Source organism: Adiantum capillus-veneris, chromosome 13 (assembly GCF_014529385.1).
Source record: "Adiantum capillus-veneris isolate H3 chromosome 13, ASM1452938v2, whole genome shotgun sequence".
In the NCBI taxonomy this organism is placed as follows: domain Eukaryota; kingdom Viridiplantae; phylum Streptophyta; class Polypodiopsida; order Polypodiales; family Pteridaceae; genus Adiantum; species Adiantum capillus-veneris.
Genome location: NC_140943.1, coordinates 29,225,329 through 29,250,937, shown reverse-complemented (window position 1 = coordinate 29,250,937; position 25,609 = coordinate 29,225,329). Strand labels below are relative to the sequence as shown.

Sequence of the window (25,609 nt, the reverse complement as noted above, 5' to 3'; positions counted from 1 at the left end):
CACAGATGGTAAAAAATTATTACAGATTCTATAGGGCCTAAGGACATAAGGAGGGCACAACGCCAAAGGATAGGCTACTGTAATCAGGCTGTCTGGGCATGATTGGATGTGGTGAGTTACATGGTGCTCCTTGAGCTATAAGACTATTGCGGTAATAGACATGTACAACAAGGGAGCATGTTGCATTGTAGCATAATAGAGGACTTGGTGATTATCACTTCAATCTCAGAATGCGATCTAAACGTATTTGAGAAAGTGACGTGTGGGGGTTCTGACTTCATATATGAAAGATACATGAGGACTCAGAGTTCACCTTTGTATCTCATAATGTGTGATTGCCAGTTTCACAATCTTGCCCTTGTCCTCTTCTTTCATGAACGACTCAACAAAAGCTCATGTCTCCCTTTGCCTTGCCTTAGTCTCTCGTTATTTTTACCTAACCCCATCCTTACATCCACCCTTGGCAACCAAAGAACCAAACACCATCAGCAACATTAGACCAAAACTTGGTGAGGCTCTCAATTTGCACATGGGCAATAAGTCGGGCTCTCAATTTGCACATAGGCAATAAGCACCTTCCCCAGTTCTTGCATTGGCCCAACAAAAGAATGGGAGACCTTAAAAGGAAGTTTAAAAGAGATGCTACGCGTTTCTGACAGTTTGAGGGAATCGCAACAACCAGTTCAAAGGATAAAGAAGCTGCTATCTCCCTATTTCCGATCAAATACCTTTAAGATTATAAAGCATCTGATTGGTTTTCCCTTGAGCGCAACATGTAAGTCAGGGCAGAGACCTACATCTGAGATAAAAATTTTAGTCTTTAACATTTAACAATGTTGAGGTCTTGGTTTAAGTCATAAGTAGCCGTCTTTTTGTGGCCCTAATGTGACTGGCAGTTCTAGGAGCTATTACTATTATGTGCACCGGAAGTGATTGAAGGTTTTAACTCAGGATGAGTGCTCAATGCATACACAAGGTTCCTTCTACTTTCATGAAAGAGATGTGAAATAGACAAAGAGAGAGAAGAGAGAATGAGTACTGTGAGTGAAGGTTCCGTGACTGATAGAGAGAGAGAGAGGAGACTAACATCGGATGCAATCCCAAACCCCCCTCCAAGGCCCCCCCTCTCTATTGCTAGAGAGGTATTTACTTTAGATTGCAGAAATGCTGATACAATAAATCTAGATGCTGAGATGCTGATGGGATCATGCGGTAGATGCTTGGAGCTGAGAGGCTAAGGGCTGAAAATAGAAAATGCTAGTGTATCTAACTTGTATCTGCAAACTGACGAAGCTAAGGGCTGATCTGCTATGGCCGATGCCGAGGGTGCTGATGATGATGACGATGACGTGCTGAAATCTGAAAACGCTGGTGCTATATGCTGAGATCTGCAACTTTTGGAGCTATGGCTGAAATCTGAAGCTAATGGATAGGCTGAAAACTGATGGCTGATGGATAGGCTGAAATCACCAAGCTTGATGCAATGCTGATGCTGACAACATGTACTAATCTGCTACTTTGAGGCAAGGTGTTCATAGAAAACGCCAGGGCTGAAGAGAAGGAAAAATGCCATGGATGTAGCGTTGTGGTCCTGAGGGCAAACTGCTCATGCATGGTACTGACTTGTGGTTCATGTGGTAACCCATTAGGAAGGAAATGCTGGGTCGAGCGGGCTCCAGATGAACCCCACGACTATAGTTAAAAATGCCTAACTTATTAATAAGTTAATGACCCTACTGATAAGAGGTGCTTCACATGTTAAACTACCTAGGCCAAGTACTAGTGCTAGAGTATGGGAACACTCCCTAGTGCCTAGACTAGCAGACACTGGCGATGCTCAAAGTGCAATCAAAGGGTATACAACTACTTTGAAGTGCCTGGACATGCATGTCCTACAAATAGGCTCACAAAGGTGCCACCAGAACACTTCCTAGGCTGTCCTAAACCCTAGAAGTAGGAGTGACAACTTGTCCACATGCACATAGGGTTGAGTGTGCACGTGACAATTACTGACAAGCAAGAAACCCTTCCTTTTCATCAAAACTTTCTTTGTGAGGAGCTATGGATGCATTTATTAAAAAAAGGGGGGGAAAACAAGTTGGTGCTATAAATTGACCTGAAGTTGTTGAGGAACAAGAAGGAAATTGAAAAACTGGAAAGGTATCCAGATCTTCCAGTTAGCAAAAACAACATTGAGCCAGTCCTGATAAACATAGAAACAGCAATGAGATGGGATTAATAAAATGAGAAGCTATAATAACTTTCAATTTTGAACCATAGAGAAGCTGCTTAGCTCTACAACCTGCTTCAGTTTTGGTACTATGTCATGGGAATGCCCTTCCAATGTCATCAAAGCTGAGATGAACACCCCAATAAAAATGGGAGAGAACAAGAACTGCAGATAAGTTTGGACTTAATGAGAAGCGTGACTTTCTTTTAAAGAAAGGTTTGAACTTATATGCGGTATCCAGTAGCTACAGTTCTAACCTGATCCAATATAAGCCTAGCCACTGCTCTTAATGTTCCTGGTCCTGGTAACCACTTGCTCAAGATTAGATACCTGCACCAAGCAGATTGATCAAATGCAAAATACTTCATAACAATTCATCTATGACAAATGCCGGAAAAAAATCTCAGTACAAAGATGGAGACAAAGCTGATTATAAACAACCCTTCCATGCAAAACTCATGCTACTGTGCAATGTTTAAAATGGCACCGCCAATCATCAACAATAAGTTGCGAATATGACGAGCAACTAGAATATAGGAAATAATATCTAGAAAACTTCAATAAACTGTTAAACCCTTCATGATAATCAAAAAACATTGTAGAACTGTTGGACTTTTCACACCAATTGGCAAAATGCAAGGAAGAACAGCAAGGCAAAGCAATCATTGTGGAGTTCTGAACTCCACTCCCCAAGGAGTGAATACATCCCCTATCTGCATTAGAACTGTTGGACTTTTCACACCAATTGGCATACCGCAAGGAAGAACGGCAAGTGGGCAGTCTACAGAGGAGGCAAAGCAATCATTGCAGAGTTCTGAACACCACTCCCAGGGTATTGAATACATCCTCTATCTGCATTAGCTACTTCTCAGTTTATGTATTGGAACCCCATTGTGGCTATACCAAGAGGTCTTTTCAGAAGCATTGTATTTTCATTTTTATTTATGCATGCCTTCATGGCATGGATGCCCAGAAGATGTCACCAAGATGCACTTGATCTGTCCTACAAGTCAAGTTAGCCTCTAAAGGATGTTAATCTCTCGTCAGACCCAAAGTTTCAACGTTTGTCAATTTCCAGCGTTCTAGTATTTCGGTATATTTGGCATGCTCAGCTTTTTTGAAGGAAGCAAGGGGGCTGCCATGGAAGTGCTTGCCACAACCACAAGCTTTGCTCAGCGCCCCCACCTCAATGCATACACATTGCCCTACGCACATACACATACATACACCAAGAACACACATACATTCACGTACAGCCACATACACACACACACACACACACACATCATACATAAGCAGCCCTTTCCCACTTCTATTGCTATGGGGGGCACTTGAGCCCTCCCCCTCTCTCTCAACACTTAGGAGAAACCCCAAACACGCCCTCTCTCTCCTCCCATGGCCTCCATGACAAGCAAAGTGGCTTCCCCCATGGTTTGCGGCCACCACCAAGCGCCTCTCTGTATTCGAATTGGAGACATGCTTTCGGACCAAGTAAAAAGCATTAACCTTTGAAACGTCCAAGAGAAGTTTCAAAACGCTTGAAACGTTTTGTGAAGTTTCTTAGTTGTGACAAATATACACATCAGCCTCAGCTCCTTTCCACACACTACTCACATCGGAGATACTCCCCCCCCCCCCCAACAAGGACTATGCACAAAACCATTGGTATGATAATGAGTGCAAAGGCTTTACCACAGAGAGCTCTTGGGAAGATGACATAGCAAGAGGCTAGAAGACAAATGAAGACTCTCACATGCCGCAAGCAGCAAGCTTTCGAGGAGGCATCCTGATTGGCGACACCATGGCCAAACTCTACGGAGAAGTACGTGAGGCAGAGCTCAGCTCATATGCAGAGAGGGAGGGACTCAAAGCCCCCAGGGCCCAGCCAGACACGTTTAGACGAACCTTCTCTACTATTAATCACATCTTCGTTCTGCATTGCCTCATTGATGGGGCAAAAGCACGGAAGAAGAGACTACACTGCTGCTTTGTGGACTTCCGCAAAACATTTGATACAGTCCCACCTGAGAGGCTCTTTCAACGCCTCGAGAGCTTGGGTGTGCCATCACAGATGATTTGAGCTACATACGGATCCTCTTCGGGATCTACATTGATGAGATCTCAGATTACATACTACGAGTTGGTGGCGATGGTGCAGACCTTGGAGGTACTCCAATACATATCGTGCTTTATGCTGACGACATTGTTTTGATCCCCAAATCACAAGAAGGCTTACAGCAACACCTGGAGGCTCTTGACGACTTTTGTACACAGAGGGCTGATAGGAACCTTGAAAAACCACAGTCATGATCTTTCATACTTCCAGGATAGTCAGGAGTGCGGTACTCTTATGGCCGCAGGTGGACACGTAGAGGTGGTGGAGTCTTCTGTATGCTTGGGAGTCACCTTTGCCAACCCACCCGTGCGCTTCACCATGGCAAAGGCAGATACAGACAAATTCACCGGAGGATATGCGGCTTTGGCCATGATAGAGAGAAGATGTCATTAGGCACACTTTCAAGAGCCCAGCACCAAGGGGTGGCTCTTCGATACTTCAGTCACCCCAGCCTTGATGTATGTTGAAGTAGTATGGGCCCTTGCCTCATGGACATAGATTGAGAGACCACAGATATGTATGATATCATGCTTGTTCCGCAGCAAGCCCTCAATACCACAAAACATTAATACAGCAGAATTAGCCACTCCACCCATGCTAGTCGAGGCTATGTGCATCTTTGACTTGTTCAAGATAACGTGTGAACTACGAATGACTTTACAAGATTTCTCGCACCCAGAGACAATGTCCCATTTCTTCATCTGCACCATAACCGGCTATTTTCAAGACCTTTTGCCTCATTCAAAGGATGAGAGAGATGCCATCAGATAGACTCACACACAGAGTCTTCAAGGCCTCTGGACAGATTTCAGAGTGAGCAAGAGTCTTGGTACTCACAGGTGAGAGAGCGGTCTGGAGCAGATGGACTAGACATGGATAGATTACCACCCTTCCAATATGACCCACACTCACCCTTCCTTGAGCTCTCACAGTGAGAGGAACGCAGTACTCAGATAGGATCTATGGAACGTTTACATCAAAGAGACATGGATCGCCCCTACATAGGCTCTTCCTCGAAGATGTATCACAATGAACACTTCTTGACCATGCTGGACGAGAGGTTCATTCAGAGACCGCACTACATGGACACATACATGGCACATAGCTCAGGAGTGGCGATTGGTCAGCTTCGAGTATCATCACACCGGCAAGAGATAGAGAGAGGAAGAGCTGCTCATACCCCCCAAGCTAAGAGATTTTGCCAGCTTTGCACAGAGAGGGGGATTGAGGGTGAACTACGGAGATCCAGACGGCCACAATTGAGGAGAGGTGCTGCACAGCATCAACGGAGACTACAATAGAGGATTCGAACCATACTCTCTCGACATCCAGAGTGCAGATGAGGATGGATTCTAGTAGTAGTAGCTTTGTGGATTTTCGCAAAGCCTTTGTACAGTGCCACGAGCCAGACTCATACGCGGATTGCATGACATGGGGGTGCCCACAGAGCTGATTTGGGGGATCTTAGCTTTATACAGGACAGTGGTAGGACGGATACGCACTACTCAGGGCATGTCCAACATGGTTCACTCCACCTTTGGAGTGAAGCAGGGCTGTCCTCTATCTCCGACTCTCTTTGGGATATATGTAGATGAGTTTTCAGATTATGTACAAACAGAGGGTGATAGAGGTGCTCAGCTTGCAGGGACATGGATTCCGTTGCTATTATATATTGATGATATTGTGTTGATCTCAGATTCTCCAGAGGGGATGCAACGTCATTTGGATCCATTGCATGTATTTGCACGAGATAGTGGATTGTTTGTGAACCTTGGTAAGACCAAGGTAATGGTGTTTAACACCATGGCACAGTGGGTAAGGAGGTCCGTCCCCACTTTTACATATGGTCGAGAGACTGGGGAGTATGTAGATACATACACTTATCTTGGGGCGGTTTTCAGTGTTCCAGTATTTTCCCTGAGGCGTGCAGTAGATACGCGATTGACCAGAGCCTATGCAGCATTGGGAAGACTTGAGAGAATATGTTCGCAGGTTCAGTTCCAGGAACCTTAGACAAAGCTTTGGCTCTTTGACACTTTGGTCACTTCGGCCATGCTGTACGGAGTGGAGATATGGGGCCCCTCAGTTGATCAGCATAGCAAAGCTGGCAGTATTGATGGATGGAGATGTATGGAGAGGCCCTTGGTGTCTATGATTTCTCGGATGATTAGGGCCAAGGCCTCAGTACCACATGACATTGTTAGAGCGGAGCTCGCTGCTCCTCCATTGGTAGTGGAGGCACTCACTCGATCAGTTTCATGTATGCATAGCACCTGGGCTCTCCCTAGAGACAGATATGCTCGATTAGCACTAGAGTCTTCACAATAGTTGGCATTGCAGGGAGATAGATCATGTTGGTATGCAGAGATGGCATCTTGGTTTCAGTTGCATGGCTTTAGTATGGATCGGCTACCCCCATTTCAGTTATCTCTGGATGCGCCCTCCATCTCCCTCACTAGGGTAGAGATTACCAGTGTAAGGATTCTAGGTACTAATCCTTAATTAAGCACTTAAACTCATGATTAAGACTTTAGAAACTTGAACTGAACTCAGAAACAAGACTCAGAAGACTCTGTGTTTGATTGACTGAATGATTGCCTGAAACCGAGTACAATAGGCTCCTTATATAGGAGACGAAGAGACACAAATGAAAAGACACGTCTCCTGGTGAAGAGACATGACTTTAGATGTAAAGACACATCCTTTCGGTGAAGAGCTGCAACCATTGGGCGAAGAGTCACACCTGTAGAGCGAAGGGGTGTGACCAGTCGTCGAAGGAGTGTGGCGTTTGGCGAAGAGACAGATCTTTTGGACGAAGGGGTGTGACCATCCAAGCGTAGGGATCCTCCTTGGCATGGCACTTCGCGTACCTACAACTAGGAGTAGATGTAATAGTGCAACATAGTCACAATCGTGACATTCCCTCTTATTTAAAATGAGAGCCTTGGTTAAAGGAATGACTTTTGATGATAAAACTCTCGAAAAGCATTGAATCTTCGAAAATCTTCAGTCTTTGAGTTATCTGAAATCTTTGTCTTGAACTTTTGCTTCTTGCGAAACCTTTTTGCTTTGATTGCTAAATCCCATGTCATTGTATCGTTCAGAGACTTTTTCGAGGAATCTGGTTTAATCATGTTGATTGTAACAAAAGATTGATCTTCAAAATTCTTCATGCGATGTAAGATTTCGGGTTCAAAATCTTCCGGTAACTGTGAAATATTTGGGGAAGAGGAAATCTTCTCAAGGTACTCTTCAGATGGGTTAACTTCAAGTTTATGAATCATTGGAGAGGATTTTGGCTTGAGACTGTAATCATCTTCCAATAATGAATCCCAAAATTCTTCAGAATCATCTTCAAGAACTGTCACTTCATGACTTGCAATTGGCATATCATCATCCAACAAAGAATCAAAGAAAGCATAATCGTCTTCAGACTCAGAATCTGCAAATATCTCCTTACTTTTTCTCGTAACGAAGTATCACTTGAAAAAACTTCTAGCTTGAAGTCACCTTTTCAGTAATTGATTCAGGAGAAGTTAATGAATTTAAAAATTCATCAATTAGAATTTCTGCATTTGCATCGGAGATCATATTCTCTTCATAATCCACTGTATCTGTAAGGTGCAACGGAAGTGAATGTGAACTTTGCTCAAGATGAGTGCTCCGAACTATGCTCAAGGGTTCCTTTTACTTACGGAAGGGAGAGCCTTCCGTTCCTTTAATGAGAGAGTGCAAGTGATCACAACAAAGTGGACAGACACTGTGAATGAAGGTGCTGAGACTGAGAGATAGAGAGAGAAGAATACGACACCAGACAAGTTGTCAAACCCTCCTCCAAAGGCCCCTCTCTCGATGGCGAGAGAGGTCTATGCTATTGATTGCACAAATCTGGTACAATATGCTGATACAAGTTCGTGAGGCTATGCTGCAATGTGGATCTAAGTTTGGAGACGACGGTTTTGGAGACGACGGCGACGGCGACGGCGAGAGCGGCAACGACGTATGGATGAATTGCTATCTGCTGGCTGTTGCTCTAGCTGCTGAAAACGCTGATTGCTTGCTGTCCAAAAATGCTGATTTCATGCTGTCAAAAACCCTGATTTGGCTGGCTGAAAAACCCTGATTTTCTGGCCTGAAATCGCTGGTTTTGCTGGCTTGGAAAAACACTGGATGGATGGTTGAAAAACGCTGAACTGCTGGCTTCAAAACGCTGATCTATTGCTAGACAAAACGCTGATTTGAAGGGTTGCTTAGAGATGGGGATGGCTATTGAAAAACGCTGGTTTTTGCTTGATGAAAAACGCCAGGGGTTCTTGCTTGAGAGAGAGAGAGAGAGAGAGAGAGAGAGAGATGCATGTTGCAAGCAACTTGCCTGTGACTTCTTCCTCTTCTGCCAGAATGCACTAGCGCTAGGTTTCCTTTTATATTTGCTTTGCTAATTTGCCCTACCTAGTTCCCAACAAAAGTCACTCAAAAATAATAAGTAAAAAATGGCTAAAATAGGGAAAATAGGTTTTCTGCGTTGTAAAATGCTCCTGATGAAATCTGATGGTAATGTTGATGATCATGCTGTGTGCAACCAGAGGATATGCATCTACTCCATATCCTCTACTCTAAGTGCCTGGGCATGCACGGTCTGCAAACAGACTCACAAAAGTGCCAGAACTCTTCCTAAGCTAGGCTAACTGAACCCTTGTTATGAAGTAGCTTGTCCACATGCACATAGGGTTAGATGTGCACGTGACATCCCCTCCTTTTAAAGTGAGGTACTGGTACCGAGCTGCATGGCTTCCTTGTAGTCTACCAACAACATTCTAAAAGACAACTTTGGACACTTCTTTCCAACTTGCTTGAGACGTTGCTTCATGATTCTTAAATACACCCAATCGCCTTCCTTAATCAAAACATCCTAACGATGCTTATTAGACTGCCGTGAATAAGATTCCTGAGCCTTGCTTAGCCGAAGCTTCACACTCTCAGAAATCTCATCCAATGACTGACTTTCAGCATTGGCATCAGGCATTTTACTGACCGAGCGAGTCAAAAGTAACTGGAACGGACGACCAAAAGCTGCCTCATACGGAGTTCGACCAGTGGCAGAGGAAAAAGAGTCATTCAAAATAGCCTGAACCAATGGGAGATAGAGCTCCCAATGAAACTACTGATCATACACATATAACTTTAAAACATCAAAAGCCAACTAATTATAAATCTCCGTCTGACCATCTGGCTGTGGATGAAAAGCCGATGAAAAATTCAACTTAGTGCCAAAATTTTCAAAGAGTACGCGCCAAAAATTGGACGTGAACTTAACATCCCTATCTAAAACAATCGATTTTGGCGAACCACAGAGGGGGTACCAATGCTTTATGAACAACCGTGCCACATCTTGTGCAGTTTTGTGGCCTTACAAGGAATCAACATGCAAAACTTGCTGAAACGATCAACAACTGTCAAACATTGAGTGTTCCTTGAATGCAAACTAGGTGGAAGGTTAGTCACAAAATCCATGGAAATATCTTGAAAAGGTCCATCGGGAATAGGCAACGGAAGCAAGAGGCCTTACTGCTTACCCCGAGGAGCTTTTACCTTTGCCATATAGTGCTGTCACAAGACAGGCACCACGTGCCAATAGAAAAGAACAGACTGAACAACTTTAAGCACTTCAAATAACAACTGAATTGAGAGAGAGAGAGAGAGAGAGAGAGAGAGAACACGCGACATGGAGTGGCGGAATTCCACCCCAGAGAGTATTGGCCCCAAACCTTGGCGCCTCTTTTGGTACAAGCCGGTACTCCAGACTCTGCACCTTCTCCAGGAAGCATGCCAAAGAATGAGCCCTAACCTCTTATTTAAAGGCCCTTGGCCTAAAAAGCAATTACAGTGAAAAGCCTTCAAACTTAAAAGCATCTGGTCCAAAAGCAAAGCCAAAAAGCTGTCAACGTAAATCACGGGAATCCGTACAGCTTGCCACGTCATCAACCAACGCAATTTTTGGAATCTCCTTGCTGCCCTTAGGGTTAGGGTTAGGGTTAGGGTTATGGTAAGGGTTTCTGCAATTTTAGGGTTAGGGTTTCCAAAATTAGGGTTTGCAAGATTTAGGGTTAGGGTTTTCAAAATTAGGGTTTGCAAGTTTTAGGGTTAGGGTTTTCAGAATTAGGGTTTTAGGCAAAGTTAGGATTTTTGATTTTAGGGTTAGGGTTTCATCAAAATTAGGGTTTTGGACAGAATTAGGGTTTTTGATTTTAGGATTACGGTTTCAATAAAATTAGGGTTTCGGATAGAATTACGGTTTTTGATTTTAGAGTTAGGGTTTCAGACAGAATTAGGGTTTTTGATTTTAGGGTTATTGTTTCAACAGTTTGCTACATCTACCCTTCTTGAAAGAGAGTAATCGTCTGCGATTACAGCATATCTGCAAAACAACTCAAGTTAGCTCAAAAATTTCCGACGGTCATTCCGAGGGACATTCCGAGGGACAATCAGTTTGCTCTTTTTATTAAGGAGTTAGCTTCTCCTTTCGGCTGTTTTGATCAAGGAATTAGCTTCTCCTTTCGTCCAAATCGGAACTCTTGATATTCCGGCGTAGTAAAATTAGCCATCACACCTAGACCGTACTGATCTTCCACGGGTGTCTTGATGCAATAAAATTACATACCCAGGCAATCTCATCCAATTAGGAATATTCAGTGGTTGGCACATCACAATGCAACACAAATGCTTACATATGCATGTTACAAGACGTAGAAACATAAAGCCGCCGATGAACACTCCTCCCCCATAACCTAACAAGGTCCGGGCCAGGAGATATTCAACAACTCCCTCATCACTCCTCCCGCATAACCTAAAAAGGTCCGGGCCGGGAGATATAGAGGCCTTTTACAACCAAACGCCCCCCAGACCGCAGCCTGCGACGTTTGGAGGTACTAAGAGTAACCACTGCTCAGACTTCTTAATACTCCTCCCGCATAACCATCCAGGTCCGGGCCAGGAGTCACAACAACAATTATATTACAAGCATACAACCAAACGCTCCCCACGCATCGGCCTGCGTCGTTCAGAGGTTTTCAAACATACAACGAAACGCTCCCCAGGCATCGGCCTGCGTCGTTCCGAGGTTCAAACAATACCAAAACAATATTTCTCACTTCTCCACCCGGGAGTAAAATCACCAATCATTGAAACCAGTATCAAACCAAAGTCAAACAATTCAAATCGGCACCCAAAAAGGTTCAAAACAAATACCATCCATTTCAAACAAGATCAGAACTCAAACTTAAAAAGCAATCTCGACATCGGTTGAGCTCGAAAAGTCGACTGACTTTCCATCTTGAAACTTGCACCAAACATTAGGGTTAGGTTCCTTCCATGAGGTCGTAGCCGAGCATGGTCCGTCAGCTCTTGGACAAACAGTGTTGCTTTGGCGGCAATGGTAGTCCCAAGATAGCAATCGCACTATACTTCCAAGGTCATCTGGTCGTGAAGAGACATCTACTGAGAGATTTCGAGAAATTTCAAGATATAATCTGCTAGGGTTTCCATGGCAAGCATTTCAAGATACCCCACTCCACCAGAAGTTGCACTCCGAAGGAAGATGTCAGAAACCATATAAGTTCGGACAATTTTTATTTTATTTTTCTTGAAAGCTTGCCAAGTACTTAGAGTATGCTGCTTGGTAGCTGTAGACATCAACATCTGCATGGCACTGCTTCTGAGAAAAACAGTGACTTGAAACAAATCTGGATCCTTCTCTTGCAAGTGATCTTAATTGGCTTATGCCTTGTAAGACATGAGCGGTGAAGACGGGAGCGCGCCTGATGCGCAATGAAGTAAGGGTGGGAGTGGCTAATAAGTCCGCGTTGGAGGGCCAAGATACCTCAAATAAAATTTCCAATCGCTCTGTCTGCTCTTTTGTAGGACCGGTATGCTTTCAGAAAAGCACACGCCTAATGCTCTAATACCACTGTCACAAGGTGGGCACCACGTGCCAATAGAAAAGAACAAACTGAACAACTTTAAGCACTTCAAATAACAATTGAACTAAGAGAAAGAGAGAGAGAGAGACAACACGCGACACGGAGTGGCGGAATTCCACCCCAGAGAGTATTGGCCCCAAACCTTGGCACCCCTTTCGGTATTTCTTTATATTACATCAACACAGTACAAGCCGGTACTTCAGACTCTACACCTTCTCCAGGAAGCATGCCAGAGAATGAGCCCTAACCTCATATTTAAAGGCCCTTGGCCTAAAAAGTAATTACAGTGAAAAGCCTTCAAACTGAAAAGCCTCTGGTCCAAAAGCAAAGCCAAAAAGCTGACAGCGTAAATCACGGAAATCCGTACAGCCTGCCGCTTTATCAGCCAACGCAATTTTTGGAAATCTCCCTGCTGCCCTAGGGGTTAGGGTTAGGGTTAGGAATTCTGCAGTTTAAGAGTTAGGGTTTCTAGAATTAGGGTTTGCAGGTTTCAAGATTAGGGTTTTTAGAATTAGGGTTTGCAAGTTTTAGGGTTAGGGTTTCCAAAATTAGGGTTTTGGGCAAAATTAGGGTTTTTTATTTTAGGGTTAGGGTTTCGACAGAATTAGGGTTTCATACAAAATTAGTGTTTCTGATTTTAGGATTGGGGTTTCAACGGAATTAGGGTTTGGACAGAATTAGGGTTTTTGATTTTAGGGTTAGGGTTTCAACAGAATTAGGGTTTCGGACAAAATTAGGGTTTTTGATTTTAGGGTTATTGTTTCAGCAATTTGTTACAAGTGCACTGTGTGACATAACGAAACACATCTTTTCGCATTTTAGGCCAATAAAAGATCTTTCTATTTTTTTCCAAAGTGGTGTTCATTCCCCTATGCCCACCCGTGAGAGAATATTGTTTCAGCAATTTGTTACAAGTGCACTGTGTGACATAACGAAACACATCTTTTCGCATTTTAGGCCAATAAAAGATCTTTCTATTTTTTTCCAAAGTGGTGTTCATTCCCCTATGCCCACCCGTAAGAGAATCATGTGCATGTATATATGGTTTGCCTCAGAGAGGGCAACACACATAGACGTTGACGAAAATACAATAAACCATCACGAATGAGATAGTTGTTTGGCCCTTGGGAAGCAAGAGCCTGCAGCCATTGCTTACCAAACTCCGAATCCGCATACAGGTTCTTCATGCTGTCGAAAGACACACCCTGAATAGAAACTATGGATCTTGATTCAAGAGCCAAAATATGTCCTTTGCAACTCAACGCATCTGCAACAAGGTTAGCTTTTCCAGGCACATACTCAATCAAACCTCCAAATTACTCAGAAAATTGTGACCACCGTGCTTGGCGATCACTCCAATGTTCACTAGGCATACACTGGAGCCACTTGAGGGCTTGGCGATCTGTGCGAACTATAAACTCTCTACCATAAAGAAAATGCTTCCAATCTTTAAGAGAGTGAATGACAGACAAAAGTTCTTTATCATAAACTGAATAGTTCTTTTCTGCACTATTAAGCTTCCGACTAAGGAAAGCTACGGGACAACCATGCTGCTGAAGCACAGCGCCTATGGCGACATTGCTCTCATCCGTCCATACCTCAAAGAGGTCATCCCAAGAGGCAAGGATAAAACACGGTGCTTCTGTCACCGCAACCTTGAGAGCTGTGAAAGTCTCAATGGCTGCTTCGGGCAAGTCTACACGCTGACGGCGAGTCTTCACCCCTTTCAAAACATTAGTCATAGGTGTGGCAATGCGTGCAAAATTCGCTATGTGCGAACTATATGCTTGACATAAACCAAGAAAAGAACGCACATCATATGCAGTCTTGGGCAAATCCCGATTACGTACCTGTTCCACTTTCGCGGGGTCTAGCTTGACGCCTTCTGCAGAAATGATATAACCCGATAAGTAACTTCAGTGGTGAGAAAAAACTCAGATTTCTTAGCTGCAATGTAGAACTGACACACATCCAAACGGGTTAGTACCCTTTCGACATCCTTTTCATGTTGTCCCCACGATGCAAGAAAAATGAGAATGTCATCAAGAAAGATAAACACACATACACCAACCATATCGCCGAAACGGCCTACCATGAGACGATTAAATATACCCACGGTACCTGTCAATCCAAAAGGCATAACAACATACTCCCATTGCCCTCGCTCTGTGCGCGGTTTTGAAGATGTCGCCTTTGAATACCCATACCTGATGGTATCCACTCTTGAGATCGACCTTACTGAAAACCAATGTGAGGCATCGGAAACTTGTTCTTGACGGTCATCTTGTTCAATGCCTTGTAATCAACACACAAACGAGACGAACCATCTTTTTGCGGACAAACAAAATAGGAGCAGCAAAAGGACTTACACTCGGACGTATGAATCCTCTAGCCACCAACTCCATGAGTTGCCCGTGAGTTACCGCTCTAACTCTTCCTCCTGTGTCTTGTTCAAACGCTAGGGAGCCTTACTGACAGGCTGTGCCCCCTCCATAAGCTAGATGCGATGGTCCTCCAGCCGCTCGCGTGAGAGACAGGATGGAAGATCATCCTGCAAAACGAGATGCCTAAACTTGGTAAACAAAGTTGAATACCTGTCTGGAGCCTGAATGCTCTCGGTAACTGGAGCAGAATAGATGAAAGCCACTTGTGCTCCTCGTCGTAATTCACGCTTTACCTGCACATAAGAAATGAGAGGCAAAGAATGCAGACCCTCCTCAGCACGAATCATCATGGGAGAGTCACTCTTGGCATTTAATATGAGAGTTGGTCTCCCAATCAATGAGAGGGTTATGCTCTCGAAACCATCTAATGCCCAAAAATATTTCACATCCTGAGAGGAGAGACACGAGAAATTTCCTACGGAAAGCAGCTTGTTGAACTGTAAACAACACATCAAGGCACTCTTTCGTGATGAGAGTCCGTATCGGGAGCGAAGCCAGACACCTCGAGAGGAGATTTCTGACTAACCTATAGGCGGGCTCTCTCAACAAGAGAGACACTAATCACATCATGCATACTGCCTGGATCAAACAATATGATAAAACATTGACCCTTTACATGACCATAACACTTCATCAGAGACTCATCAATGTGTGTGTCAAAGACATGAGAAGATTCAGCTTGGTTCATTAAATGCTTGTGGTTGTTGTGGGTGCTTTAGGTTCTTTAGGTGGGGCTTTCTTAGGACAAGCCTTCTTAATGTGACCCTTGACGTGACATTGATAACATCTACCTTCCTTAGCATAAATCACTTGTTCTTCAGCCGTTATGTATCCTCCTATAATTCCTTGTGCGGCTTTTTCATCCCGGGTTAACTTAGGTTTTGCACGTGCTTTAGCTTTACCCTTAGATTCATTTTGAGAGTTCTTTTCCGAAGGATTAGAGGAAGATGGGCTAGAAGAGTTACCATTCTTACCGTTCTAAGGGTTCGAAGAGGTACTTTGAGAAGTCTTGTTTTCCTTGGGCTTTCCCTTGTTGTGCTGCATCTCTTGGGAGAGAGCAATTGCTACCGCCTTGTTGAGATCCGCGGGGTCGAAGACTTCTACATCAAACTTGATATATTCGTCCAACCCAAAAAAGAAAGCCTCTTTGCGCTCATCATCCGATTTGCATAATTGGGTGCCGAGCTACAAAACACGATTAGAAAAAGACATGACTGGCATACCATTCTGCTTGAGATTGCGCCAATCCTCTTTCAACCGCACTAGGAACTGTGGTGGCATAAACCGCGTCTTGAGCTTGTCTTGGAAGTCGGCCCAATTGAAGGAAAGGGACACGTCTTCGTCGGCTTCCTCTAGGTGTGCGGCAACCTGTACCTCTTGCCATGCGTGGTACCAATTGATGGCATCACCAACAAGGTACATAGCTGCCGTCAAAACCTTGCTATTCCCTGTCTTCTTCGTTGTCGCAAAAAAAACATTAAATCGATACAACCAAGAATGGATAACACTAGCATCCATCTTACCATTATACTTACTGAACATGACCTTCTCTGTGACGGGGTTGTTGGAGTCTGAATCTCGGCTTGCGCCACTTGATGAACTACCAGCATCTTTGGTTGGCTCGAACTTCGAGATGAGAACCTGTCGGACCAACTCTTGCATGCGTAGTTCTCTTTGTGCCTCACGCTTTGCCTGTCTTTCTTCGGCCGCCAATCACGCTTGCTCCATGGCTACTTTTTGTTCTACTTTTCTTTCTTTTCGTTCCTCGGTCGCCAAGCGCGCTCCGCGATCCAAGGAGTCCTGTCTTTTTCCGCGTTCACGCTTCTCAGCAACGCAATTCACTTCTTGTTGTTTTTGGCGTTCACGCTCCTCGGCAACGCGATTCGCTTCTTGTGCCATCTTAACGCGATTCGCTTCTTGTTGTGCCATCATGTCCATCATCGACTTGACCAAAGTCTCCATAGGAGTTGGTGCAATCCGTGGCGTAGATGGGCAAGGAGGAGGGTCAGAAAAACCTCCTGGTGGGGAAAATTCTTCTTTGCCACTGCCATGCTCATCACCTCCATGCGAAGTATCCATTCCGCTTCGGGTAATGACCATACACTGAAGTCTTGGCTTCTTAAGTTCACGAGGAACTTGGGCTCTTGTCGTTCTTGGTTCTTGGGTCTTGAGGTTCTTGAGGTTCTTTGGGTTCTTGAAATTCTTCTTTTGCTTGCAATCTGTGTTAGAGAAGGATCTTCTCTTCACCCAAGCTCTTCTCTTTCCCACGTGCGCACCCCTTACCGGCCTTGCGCTCACACCAAGGTTGCTTTTTCCCACCTCATGTCGATTGGCCGGCCGCTAAGTGCACGGTCCGCTCTCAATGAGTGAAAAGAGAAACAAGGGGAGGCTGGACAAACCCTTCTTTCTTGGGTTTCCTGCCACTCTTCAAAAACACGATTAGGAATCGACACGCCCAAGAAGTCTTGGGCTACGTGCGACCACAACAAGCAAAAAAAAATTCTTGTGGTTCTTTCCTTGAGTGATACAGAACACTGCCAAAGCTTTGATACCGATGTAAGGTGCAGCGGAATTGAATGTTGAACTTTGCTCAAGATGAGTGCTCCGAACTGTGCTCAAGGGTTTCTTTTACTTACGGAAGGGAGAGCCTTCCGTTCCTTTAATGAGAGAGTGCAAGTGATCACAACAAAGTGGACAGACACTATGAATGAAGGTGTTGCGACTGAGAGATAGAGAGAGAAGAATACGACACCAAACAAGTTGTCAAACCCTCCTCCAAGGGCCCCTCTCGATGGCGAGAGAGGTCTATGCTATTGATTGCACAAATCTGGTACAATATGCTGATGCAAGTTCGTGAGGCTATGATGCAATGTGGATCTAAGTTTGGAGACGACGAGAGCGGCGACGACGTATGGCTGAATTGCTATCTGCTGGCTGTTGCTCTAACTGCTGAAAGCGCTGATTGCTTGCTGTCCAAAAACATTGATTTCATGCTGTCAAAAACGCTGCTGGTTGAAAAAAGCTGAATTGCTGGCTTCAAAACGCGGATCTATTGCTAGACAAAACGTTGATTTTTGAAGGGTTGCTTGGCGATGGGGATGGCTACTGAAAAACGCTGGGTTTTGATTGATGAAAAACGCCAGGGGTTCTTGCTTGAGAGAGAGAGAGAGAGAGAGAGAGAGAGAGAGAGAGAGAGAGAGAGAGATGTCTGTTGCAAGCAACTTGCCTGTGCACTTCTTCCTCTTTTGCCAGAATGCACTAGCACTAGGTTTTCTTTTATATTTGCTTTGCTAATTTGCCCTACCTAGTTTCCAACAAAAGTCACTTAAAAATAATAAGTGAAAAATGGCTAAAATAGGGAAAATAGATTTTCTGCACTGTAAAATGCTCCTGATGGAATCTGATGGTAATGCTGATGATCATGCTGTGTGCAACCAGAGGATATGCATCTACTCTAAGTGCCTGGGCATGCACGGTCTGCGAACATACTCACAAAAGTGCCAGAACACTTCCTAAGCTAGGCTAATTGAACCCTTGTTATGAAGTAGCTTGTCCACATGCACATAGGGTTAGATGTGCACGTGACAGTATCATGTCGCTTGACTAGTACACGTGAGGCTTGAATCACTCTTTTCGCATGAGAAAGCCCGGGTAAAGTCAATTCACGTCCATCTTTGAACAAATTGATAGTATGTCCTCGAAAGCCAATCGATGGATCATATTGAAATAACCAATGCTGACCAAGAATCATGTCGTAATAAGATAAAGGCATGACTTTGAAATCCAATTGATCTGCATAAGTTTGAATCTCAAACTGCAACTATCAAATTGTCTGATCACAAGTCAAAATTGATCCATCTACTAATTCCACATCATATAAGCGAGATGTCTTCTGAGTTGGTAAACCAAGCTGTTGAACTATCCGAGCATCTGCTGTCCACCAAAATATTGATGGAGTGACCATTGATAGTTCCAAGGAGGCCCAAAACTTACTTTGAGAGAGGCTCCAAAAGTGCACTGAGCATGCTTCATAAGAATAATCGTATCCTCTGAGGCTCGAATCGTATTGACCACAGATTTTTCTTTATCCTTAGCAGAATCTGCTTGTTCAAAATTCAATGATGTTTCCGCGTTGGAATTTCTTTTCAAATTAGACGGATTTGGTTTCTTTGGACATTGATTGTAACAAACTGCTGACGTATCAAAGCCTAAAGAATGGAGTCAACTTGCAGATGTCGGCCAAGGGGCCTAAACCCTAAGAAGAGCAAGTAACAGAAGAAGTCCTACCAACATATGGGGACCCCGTTCGATGGGGCTCCAAGTGACATAAAAGATTAAAATAAAGTAGGACCCACACACAAGAAAAATTGATGACGTGGCAGATTTTTGAAAATTACGTTGGCATGATGACGTGGCAGGCTGTGCGGATTTCCGCGTTTTGTGCTAACTGCTGACGTGGCAGCTGTACAGAATTCGGAATTTTACGCTGGCAGCTTTTGAGCATTGCTTTTGGACCAGATGCTTTTGAGTTTAAAGGCTTTTCATAGAAAACTGCTTTTGGGACCCAAGGCCTTTAAATATGAGGCTAGGGCTCATTCTCTGCATGCTTCCTGGAGAAGGTACACAGTCTGGAGTACCAGCTTGTACTGTGTTGATGCAATATAAAGAAATACCGAAAGGGGCGCCAAGGTTTGGGACCAATACTCTCTGGGGTGGAATTCCGCCACTCTGTGTCGTGTGTCATGTCTCTCTCTCTTTCAGTTCAGTTGTTATTGAAGTGCTAAAAGTCTGTTCAGTTTGTTCTTTTCTATTGGCACGTGGTGCCCGTTTTGTGACATTGATACCATATGATGAGTGCACGGGGGGTGTGCAAGTGATAGAGCACGCGAAGATGTGCAAGCCTTGAGGCTTGAAGCGGAGGCACTGTGCTGCAGAAGGGAAGTGCTAGCACAACGAAGAGGGAGAGAGAGAGAGCTCACGTTTTTGGAAAACTCAATTAGTGAGTTTTGGGTTTTCCCACTTTTATTATAAGTGACCTTTAAAAAATGTGTCCAGGTTCATATTAACCTAGACAAAGTATAAAAACGTACAAAAAGGGGTTATTTAGGCCTTTAACCCAACAACCTCCCACTTAAAGGCATAAATGACGCCTTTAAGTTAACCAACTCCCACCAGTTGTATGCAATGCTCATGTTGAGCCTTAGCAAGACTCTTAGTGAGAACATCTGCAGGGTTATCCTGTGTATGGATCTTAGTCAAGCTGACTGGACCATCCTCCAATACCTGTCGTATGAAGTGGTACCGCACATCTATGTGTTTGGTACGCGCATGAAACAAGGAATTTTTGGCTAAATAGACAGCACTCTGGCTATCACAACCCAACATGGGTGTATGAGTAGGCATGCCAAGTTCTTTGGCAAGTCTGCCCAACCAAATGGCCTCTTTTGAAGCCTCTGTGGCCAAAATATATTCAGCCTCAGTAGTACTCAATGCCACAATTTTCTGTAACCTAGAACACCAAGAGACTTCACCACCAGCAATGGCAAATACATATCCACTGGTAGATTTCCTGGTATCCATGTCACCTGCCATGTCTACATCACAATATCCCTGCAACTTTAAGTCATTTTTTCCATAACAGATACACTTTGATTGTGTACCTTTCAAATATCTCAGAATGCATTTGACAGCCTCCCAATGCGCTTTGCCAGGATTCGACATGTATCGACTAACAACTCCCACTGCATAAGCAATGTCGGGACGAGCGGCAATCATAGCATACATAAGAGAACCACAAGCTTATGCATAAGGGATTCCATTCATTGCTTTCAATGCCACCTCATCCTTTGGGAAATCTGCTTTGCTAAGCTTAGTGTATAGAGGTAAAGGTACTCCAAGAGGCTTAGCATCAACCATATTAAACCTGTCAAGTACCTTTCTTGAGATAAAAACACCAATTTCAGCTTTCTATCTCTTTTAATACGCATGCCCAAAATATGCTCTGCATCACCTAAATCCTTCATAGAAAATGTTGAATTTAGCTTACGTTTCAAAGCATCAAGACTAGTCTTATGTTTCCCGGCAAGCAGCATGTCATCAATATAGAGAACAAGTATGATGGGACTACCATCTTCATCCCTTTTCGTATACAAACAATGATCTGCATGGCTGCGTTTAAAGCCTTGAGACAACATAAAAGTGTCAAACTTCTTATACCACTGCCGTGATGATTGTCTCAAACCATACAGAGCCCTTTTCAGTTTGCATACAAGTTCCTCACGTGTAGGAACTACAAAACCTTCAAGTTGTTTCATGTATATGTCCTCTTCAATGTCACCATGCAAAAACGTTGTCTTTACATCCATTTGATTCAATTCCAAATCAAGCACCGCAACGAGAGCAAAAAGGACACGTAAAGTTGTAAGCTTTACAACGGGAGAAAGATTTCTTGAAAATCAATTCCTTCTTTCTGTGCATATCCTTTTGCAACCAATCTTGCCTTGTACTTAGGTTTTTCATCCACAATCTTAATCTTGTATACCCATTTGTTAGGAAGAGCCTTTCTCCCTTTAGGCAATGGCACAAGATCCCAAGTATCATTTGCATACAAGGATTTCATTTCCTCTTGCATTGCAAGCTCCCACTTACTGCTTGACTCACATGTCTTTGCCTCTTTATACGTAAGAGGCTCTCCCTCATCTATCAAGATAATGTAATGCAAAGAGGGATCATATCTACTCACAGTCCGTCTTGGACGAGTAGACCGCTTCACCCAATGATCCACATTATCCGGTAATGGGTCTACATCAGGTGGCATAATAAAATCATCAACAATGGGTTGCTGTATATCATTTTCAGCACCATTTTCAGCATTGTTTCGTGGCTGCAAATGCCCTTCAAGAACCTCAATTTTCTGTCAAACATCATCTAGCTCAAACACCACTGGATCATCTACATTTTCAGCCATATGTGGTGCATCCTGAGGGTCAAAAATAGGCCTAACATGTGGCTGGTCATGCTGAAATTTGACCCTTTTATGGTCATGCTTTAAGGCACAATTGTTTTGATTCTTGAAGCAGCCTTGCCTCTAAAAAAACAACATCCCGGCTGCATACAACCTTTTGAGCTGAGGTAACCAAATCCTGTAACCCATTTCGCCTTCTTCACCATATCCCATGAAAAGGCCTTAAATGGATTTGGCATCTAGTTTACTCCTCAACTCGGGTCTGACCTGCACAAAAGCCTCGCAACCAAAAATGCGTAAGTGATCATATGAAGCAGGCTTGACAGACCAAACCTCTTCAGGGATGTCACCTTTCAAAGACATGTGAGAGGATCGATTGCATATATGCACTGCAGTTTTCAAAGCTTCTCCCCAAAATCCATGAGAGAGATTAGTTGTGGACAGCATGCATCTCACCCTCTCACAAAGTGTCCTATTGAATCTTTCAACCACACCATTAGAAGAGGGGTTGTATGGTACAGTAAGCTCCCTCTTAATGTCCAAATTCTCACAAAATTTGTTAAATTCAGCACTTGTGAACTCCCCCCCATTGTCCGTACGCAAGCATTTTAGCTTTCTACCTGTTTGGATGGTCACAAATGCATGAAATCTCTTAAACGCAGCAAAGGCTTCATCCTTAGCAAATAAACCCAAATTTTCCTAGAATGATCATCAACAAAAGAGACAAAAAAACATGCACCTCCCATAGACTTAGTAGGCATGCTACATACATCAGAATGTACAAGATCAAGCACACACGATTTACGAGAGACACCAGAGTAATAAGAACGCTTTACTTGCTTGCCATATTGACATTCATTACAAAAGTCAAGCTTTGTGCCTTTAGCATCAAGCTTGTTCAAAGTACAAAGGTTAGAAAGGCCCTTTTGGCTCATATGGCCAAGCCTCTTGTGCCACAACTCCATGTGAGAGTTAATTTCAGCCAATGCCCAACACGGCCTTTCCATGCATGCAGTAAAGTGTCCCTTTCTTTGTGCCCTTTACAATCAGCCTTGAGCCTTTAGTCATTTTCCATGATCCTCTCTCAAACAAGATGCTGTAACCATGCATATCCATCTGACCAACAGAAAGCAGACTCTTCTTGATTCCCGGCACATATCTAACATCATGCAAGACAAGCTCATTTGTGCCATCTATGGAGAGATGCACAGTGCCAATACCCTCAATGGAACATGCATGATTGTTTCCAAGGTATACATGGCCACGCTTGCCTGCATCAAAAGTAGAGAAACACACCTTGATAGGAGTCACATGAAATGAAGCACCGGAATCAACAATCCAAGTCTGGGATAATGCATCATTGACAGTCAACAAAGCATAAACAAGATCACTCTTGGTGATCTGCATGTCCTGTGAATGAACATTAAGAGGCATCAATGTCAAGGATTATCATCTGACAAAGTGGCACACAAGATGTCCTCTACATCTGACAGCTCCTCAATCACAACACTAGAAGCCACATTGACCTTCTCTTTGTCCTTTGAGCTATCCTGTGCATCTGTCTTGACTTCCTTCTTCTCTTTCTTTTTGTCTCTGCCATTCTTTTTCCGTTCTAACTCGGCTTTGTAGTACCTGCAATCGGGTTTCTTGTTACCTTTCTTGCCACATTGATAGAAAGTCACATCGCCCTTGCCTTTGCTGCCATTTCCCCTTTCCTTACTCTTACTCTTACTCCTTTGTGCATAGGCATTCTTCTTTTCTGTCCTGCCTCTAACCATGTTGGCAGAGCTGCCTCCCTCTCCACTTGCTTTCCTCCTGATTTCCTCATTCAAGATAGAACCCCTAACACCATCAAAGGTCAAATTGGGGTTATTGGATAATGAAACCACCAATGTTTCCCATGACTCAGGTAAGGTCATAAGCAAGAAGATAGCTTTCAGCTTATCATCGAAAGGGGGCAAGCCTGACAGCGACAAAGTACCTGCAAACAACAAAACAAGTGCTCTGCTGCGCTCTTAGACTCATCTAGTTGCATGCCAACAAGTTTTCGCATCAACTGCACTTGGTTGACAAGCGTTGTATTCTCATACATTCCCTTTAACTTCTCCCACACATCAAAAGCACTTGTGAGACCTTTCACATCAATGACTATCTCATCGGTCATGGCCATTTTAATATATGTAACATCCTTCCTGTTGGGGCTAACCCATGCTTCATCCGTCATGTTCTGTGGCTTTACCTGTTCAAGTGCCCCTTCACAATCCTTAAAAAATAGGATTCCCTGGATCCTATCTTTCCAAAGATCGAAACCTGTTCCATCGAAACTCCTAATCTCGAAGAGATTCTTCACATCCGAAGAAGATGAGGCCATAGTTGCACGAATAAGAGGGCTATTACACTGAATTTTTGGAAAAAATGCACAAAAACCGGAGTATAGCCTCACTGAGGTGTGCACTACAGCTCCAAATGGTCACAGGAGCAATTTGGGGCAAAATAGGTCGATTTAGGCAAAAAAAAACAATTTCTGAAATTTATGCGCAGGAAATTTCAGCGAGCGAATTTGTGCTCAAAAAAAACAATTTTAGTTGTTTTTAACCTCACAGAACATACATAAGGCTAATGCACGGCCTTTAGAAGCATGTAAGAGCAAAAGCCTCAATTTGTAGCATCAAATTGTATGAAATTGAGTCACAAATCGTCATAGATAGCCAAAATTTGTCAAATGTGCGTAGATTGCATCAATTTGTACTTTCCCCAATGTAGTCGCATCATAAAAACACTTGCAAAAACCTGCGTAAATCTGAAATTTGCTGAAAAAACCTGTTTTAAGACCTGTTTTTCGGCAATTTCAGTGTTTTCGGGTAGCGGGGACTTAGCAAAAGTGTTCCCACACTTTAATACATCATTTGCAAAACCTGTATTTTTCTGTCATAACCTGTAATTTGCTGATTTTGACCTAATATCAACCTGTTTTAGGTCAATTTGACTTGCCGGGAGCTCTCTAGTGTCCGGGGACGAGTCCTTTGGCGATGAAATTGCAAAATATCGCGTGAAAGTTGACCTCCTTGGCTGAAAATCAACGTTTGCGGGTTTGGGAGCAAACCCTAATTTGGCTCTGATATTAGTTGATGAGCGCACGGCAATGTGTGCAAGTGATAGAGCACGCGAAGATGTGCAGGCCTTGAGGCTTGAAGCAGAGGCACTGTGCTGCAGAAGGGAAGCGCTAGCAGAACGAAGAGGGAGAGAGAGAGAGCTCACGTTTTGGGGAAAACTCAATTAGTGAGTTTTGGGTTTTCCCACTTTTATTATAAGTGACCTTTAAAAAATGTGTCCAGGTTGAATATGACAAAGTATAAAATGTCCAAAAAGGGGTTATTTAGGCCTTTAACCCAACACCATCTATGGTCACCACCGCAAATTATACATAATCCTGCCTTATTTGAAGTCGAAGATCCATTTGACGAAGAGCCTTGCTGAGTATTGGAATGCCGATCTTGAGAAAAATCAAGTCCTTTACCACAATCAAGTGGAGGAACATTTGAAGAAGATCTGCTTTGAGATTGTCGATCTTGAAAATAGAACCTTAAAGTTGAATAAGGTTGCGTTGCTTGCTGTCTGAACTGAGACTGATGTTGCTAACTTTGGCTATAGCTGTCTCTGCGATCGTGCTGTGAAAAGCGAGCATTGTTTGAAGATCTGTCACCAGGGAGAAAATTCCGTGTAGGGCGCCGATTATCGCCAAGACGCTCCACATAGGCAATTGCAGCATCCAAGGTGGTAGGGTTGTATTTGTGTACATCATCCTTCAAGTTGGGTTCGAGCCTATCGATAAAGCTGTGAAGTTTATCAAAGGGACTAAGGGTCTTTATCTCCAGAGTT

At 43.6% G+C, this 25,609-nt stretch overlaps 1 protein-coding gene across 1 annotated transcript in view; it reads right to left on the bottom strand.

Moving 5' to 3' along the window:
• LOC147443740 (protein SYM1-like) overlaps positions 1-25,609 on the bottom strand; it is a 44,317-nt gene that overhangs the window by 1,540 nt on the left and 17,168 nt on the right. Inside the window, exons 4-6 of the mRNA XM_086526536.1 lie at positions 2,488-2,560; positions 2,303-2,395; positions 2,117-2,203 (exon numbers count right to left, since the gene is read on the bottom strand). Coding sequence (XP_086382662.1) covers positions 2,117-2,203; positions 2,303-2,395; positions 2,488-2,560 — 253 coding nt within the window. The remainder of the gene's footprint in view (positions 1-2,116; positions 2,204-2,302; positions 2,396-2,487; positions 2,561-25,609) is intronic.